The sequence below is a fragment of the Carlito syrichta genome, unplaced genomic scaffold, assembly GCF_000164805.1.
Source record: "Carlito syrichta isolate Samal-C Ts95f unplaced genomic scaffold, Tarsius_syrichta-2.0.1 Scaffold311843, whole genome shotgun sequence".
Lineage (NCBI taxonomy): Eukaryota > Metazoa > Chordata > Mammalia > Primates > Tarsiidae > Carlito > Carlito syrichta.
Window position 1 is genome coordinate 174391 of NW_007255939.1, and position 4658 is coordinate 179048.

General features: G+C 48.2%; 2 protein-coding genes across 3 annotated transcripts in view; one reads left to right on the forward strand and one right to left on the reverse strand.

Moving 5' to 3' along the window:
• Positions 1–4658, reverse strand: part of ZMAT5 (zinc finger matrin-type 5) — a 38992-nt gene that overhangs the window by 25792 nt on the left and 8542 nt on the right. The window contains exon 1 of one of the 2 annotated variants that reach the window (XM_008069175.2): positions 3161–3218. The exons of the other annotated variant lie outside the window; for it this stretch is intronic. The gene's annotated coding sequence lies outside the window, so the exon portion shown is untranslated. Of the gene's footprint in view, positions 1–3160; positions 3219–4658 lie in introns of those variants that run through there. 2 annotated transcript variants of the gene reach the window in all.
• Positions 3552–4658, forward strand: part of LOC103271686 (cytochrome b-c1 complex subunit 9) — a 3129-nt gene continuing 2022 nt past the window's right edge. The window contains exon 1 of the mRNA XM_008069176.1: positions 3552–3741. Within this exon, the coding sequence (XP_008067367.1) occupies positions 3592–3741 (150 nt within the window). The 5' untranslated portion in view covers positions 3552–3591. The remainder of the gene's footprint in view (positions 3742–4658) is intronic.

A 4658-nucleotide genomic window follows, 5' to 3' on the forward strand; every position in this document is an offset into this window, starting at 1 on the left:
GCTACTTGGAAGGCTGAGGCAGAAGGATTGCCAGAGTCCAGCAGGTCGAGGCTGCGGTGGCTGGGAGCGGCCACTGCACTCCAGTCTGGACGACAGAGTGAGACTCCAACCCCCCCCCCCCCAAAAAAAAGAAATGTACTTTTGGGTTGAGAGGTTAGCAACTGTTGGAAAGATAGGCAGCATATTAGAATTACCTGGGAGCCGGGCTTGGTGGCTCAGCCTGTAATCCACGCTTTGAGAAGCCTAGGTGAGTTAATTGCCTGAGCCCATGGGTTCGAGACCCACCTGGGCAACTTGGCGAGACCTCATCTCTACAATAAATCAAAAAAATTAGCTGGGCGTGGTGGCGCGCGCCTGCGGTTCCAGCTACTTGGAAGGTGGAGGTGGAAAGATCACCGGAGCGCAGCAGGTCGAAGCTGCAGTGGCCGTGAGTGTGCCACTGCACTCCAGTATGGGTGACAGAGTGAGACTCCAACTCAAAAAAAAAAAAAAAGAATTACCTGAGGTGCCGGGCACAGAGGTCGAAGTCTGTAATCCCAGCACTTTGGAAGGCCTAGCTGAGAGGATTGCCTGAGCTCAGGGGTTCAAGACCAGCCTGGGCAACTTGGTGAGACCTCGTTTCTACAATAAATCAAAAAATAAGTCAGGTGTGGTAGCACACACCTATAATTCCAGCTACTTGGAAGGCTAAGGCAGAAGGATCATCTGAGCCCAGCAAGTGGAGCTGCAGTGGCCATTAGCATGAGACTCCGACTCAAAAAAATAAAAATAAAAATTTCCTGGGGTGCTTTAAAAGTTACTAAGGAGTGCCCCCATATTCGTACTTCATGTCAGAAGTGGAGCTTGGTTTTTTTTTTCCAGCTCCTGAGACTGAGAGCCACTGACATAAGAGGATTTGACAAAGTCTGTACAAAGAATTGTTTACAAGAACTTGACTTTATTTTTATAAGTTTAACTGATTAGATTTTCTAGTAACTGTTTAAATATTCTGGAGAAATAATGCTTGTTAGGTTATGCATCTTAAGTACTTAAAAAGAAAATCAAATATATTAAATGTATAAATGGAGTTAAAATATTTAAGGGAATGTAATTAAGCTGGAAATAGGACTGAGTGTTTAAAGGAATTTAGTCCGTTCAACTTGAGTTCAAACATTAATTAGAGGAAAAGTTGAGGTCATTTTTCTTATTTTCCTAGGTTTATGTATAGAATAATAATTTCTTTTTTTTTTTTTTTTTGAGTTGGAGTCTCACTCCGTCATCCAGACTGGAGTGCAGTGGCATGCTCCTGGCCACCACAGCCTCGACCTGCTGGGCTCCGGTGATCCTTCTGCCTCAGCCTTCGAAGCAGCTGGAACTACAAGCATGTGCTACCACGCCCAGCTAATTTTTGATTTTATTGTAGAGATGAGGTCTCACCAAGTTGCCCAGACAGGTCTTGAACCCGCGGGCTCTGGCAATCTACTCACCTCAGCCTCCCAAAGTGCAGGATTACAGACTGAGCTACCGAGCCTGGCTAGAATAATAATTTCTAAGTTAAAATTGATGGCTTAAAGAAAATTATGCTTTAAAAAATGGTTACTCCAGGCCAGGCGTGGTGGCTCAAGCCTATAATCCCAACAGTTTGGGAGGCCAAGGCGAGAGAATTGCTTGAGTCCAGGAGTTTGAGACCAGCCTAGGCAACATAGTAAGACCTCATCTCTAATAATGATAATAATGATAATAATTTTCCAGGTGTGATAAACAAGCAAACAAATACATAAAGTCACAGAGTCAGAGGCAGAGCCAAGGCCTGGAATCTAGACCCTAGTTTTGAATGCCATCTCTACCCTGATGACTCTTATCTCAGATTCAGACCTCTCCTTCAAACTCCAGACCCATGTCCCCATTTGTCTTTGGACATCTCCACCTGATGTCTATGGGGCAGTTCAACCTGCTTGAGCCCAGGAATTCGAGACCAGCCTAGGCAACACAGCAAGACCTCATCTGTACCAAAACAATAATAATAATAAAAAAAATTACCTGGACATGATGTGGCCAGAACAGAATTTAGGATCATTATAGTTGATTTTAAGTTGTTGAAGTTAAACTGAGATGTTCCTCCTTCCCCTTTCCCGGACACCCTACATACATCTGCCAGCTTGTTCTGTCTGTACTGACTCACAAAATACATCCCAAATCTGATCACTACTCTAATCCACACCCTAATCTAAATTAGTATCCATCCTCCCTCAACTGATCCATCACAGTAAATTTCCCTCTTCAGTCCATTCTCTAGAGAGCAGCCAGAATGATGACATTAAAATGTAAATTAGATCTTGTCACAACTCTGCTTAAAACCCTTCAATGGCTTCTTGGTGCAATAGGAAAAAATGTAAGACTCCTTACCATTGGTTACAAGACCAGACATGAGCTGACCCGAGCCCACCTCTTCATAATTCACTCTACTTCGCTCCCTCAGACATCCCAGGACTGCAACCGCCCCAAGGCCTTTGCACCAACGACATCCTGTTTGACGCGCTACTAATCATTCAGGTCTCTAGGTCAAGTGTCAGTCTCAGAGCGGTCACCTAGACTGCTACAGCACCATCACCGCCTCCCCAATCAGCCTGTCTTCTGTTCTTCAAAGCACTACACCCCTCCCATCCCCCCACACACCGTAGACTGAGCGCTCTTTGAGAGCAGGGACTTGTTCATCGCTGGGTTTCCAGCGCGGGCCCAGAAAAAGCGCTAGGAAAACATCTGTTGAATGTCCGCGGTACTCCAAAGCCCTTGCTCGGTCTAGTCCCAAGATGGAAGGAGTGGTCCCGGGTCTCCTGCCTTCCAGGCCAGGGTTCTCAGCTGCGAAGCCCAGGGATGAAAGGAACAGAAAGCAGGGCAGAACGGTTCCTTCCCCTGAGGCTGAGCTGAAGGGGTCTGACTCGAGGACAAGACTTTGCGATAGTCTCCAACTCAGCATGGACTTGGGGCTGGCAGAGGAAACATGGTGGAGAAACGAGGAAGTGTCCCGGGAGCCCAGATCCCCTCGTCTCTATCCACTCCCCATCACGAGAAATGGTGTGTCCCGCCACGGGGCGCACGGATTTAGAAGGAAGAGTCCAAATCTCTCCGTGGCGGGAAGGAGACTAGGACTCAACCCTCGACGTCCCGCCAAAGAAGATACCTGGCTCCGTGGGGTAGCAAGGGCTTCGGGCTCCTCCTCCTGGTGCCAGCGTCGCGCACTGCTTGCTGGTATTCGTAGTTCTTTCTTGGGTACAGGGGCCCTTCCCAGAAAGCTTCAGGCGCGGGAGGGGGGGAGGTTGAGGATCCGCGAAGGCTTCTGGGAGTTGTAGTTCGCAATATTTAAACAGCCTGGAATGATTGAGAAGGAAACCTGAGTAAAAATCTTATCAAATGATTTGCCCTGTCTTGATATCAATGTAATGAGATTTTCTTCTACTACTCGGGTCAGAAGTTATCCCCGTGGTTCAAAACGACTAGCACTGAGATTCAGAGGAACTACAAATCCCACAAAGTGTTGCACATCGAAAGCCTTTGGAGCGCGAGATAGGCCTCGGCGCAGGCGCAGTGGCACGGGGTTGGCAGTGAAGAAACATGGCGGCTCCTACGCTAACTGCCCGCTTGTACTCCCTGCTGTTCCGCAGGACTTCCACTTTCGCCCTCACCATCGCCGTGGGCGCCCTGTTCTTCGAGCGCGCTTTCGACCAAGGCGCGGACGCCATCTACGAGCACATCAACGAGGGGGTGAGGGCCTGGGCCATCCCTGACCTTGGGCCCGCCTGAGGGGTGACAGTGGGAGAGGAGGTGGGACGGGACTCAGTCTGCTTTTACCAGGAAGGGGGTAAACCGTGGGCGTCTTCTGTCTGGAGATATCTGTCTGCCCTCTCTGCTTGGTGTGATCCCTAATACGTTGAGTGAGGTCAATAGATCCCACGTAGCAGGGTATATAGGTATTGATACATCCCACCCCACCACCCGCATGTCCATTTTCAGAAGTGAGAATTCATGCCTAATGAGAGCAAAGGACTTAGTAGGGGCACATCACCACGAAGTCAGTGGCAAGTTAGGGGTGCAACACAGAGCCCTGTGTCTGAGGGCTTCAAGGGCAGATTGGAGCAGTCAACCGTCGTGAAAAGGACATTAGACACTTTAGATACCGTCGCTGCTCTCTTTACCATTGGTGGCACTCCCGGTCCCCAAGGCTTCTTGCTCAGGCAGCTTGGTATTAGTGGTTAAGACTGAGGGATAAGGAATCAGAGAGCCTTGGATAGGAATACTGGACTTTGTTACTTAGTAACTGTAGCTTTAAGTGGGCAAGTTTGTTAACTTCTTTGAGCTTCAGTTTTGTCTATGAAATGGAGATAACAGTAACCTGAGGGGATTATTGTGAGGATTATATGAGATACTGTCAAGGTACCAGTGCCTGGTAGGTGGTACCACTGAAAACTAACAATCCTTACTTTCCTCTGAAGAAAATGGAAGCATAAAGTAGAGAATAGCCTCACATTTTAGACTTATTATGTACGAGGCACTGTGTTAGATGCTGAGCATGCTTTTTATTATTAAATTGTGGCCATTGCCGGGCTCAGTGGCTCAGCCTATAATCCCGCACCTTGGGAGGCTGAGGTGAGTGGATTGCCTGAGCCCACAGGTTCGAGACC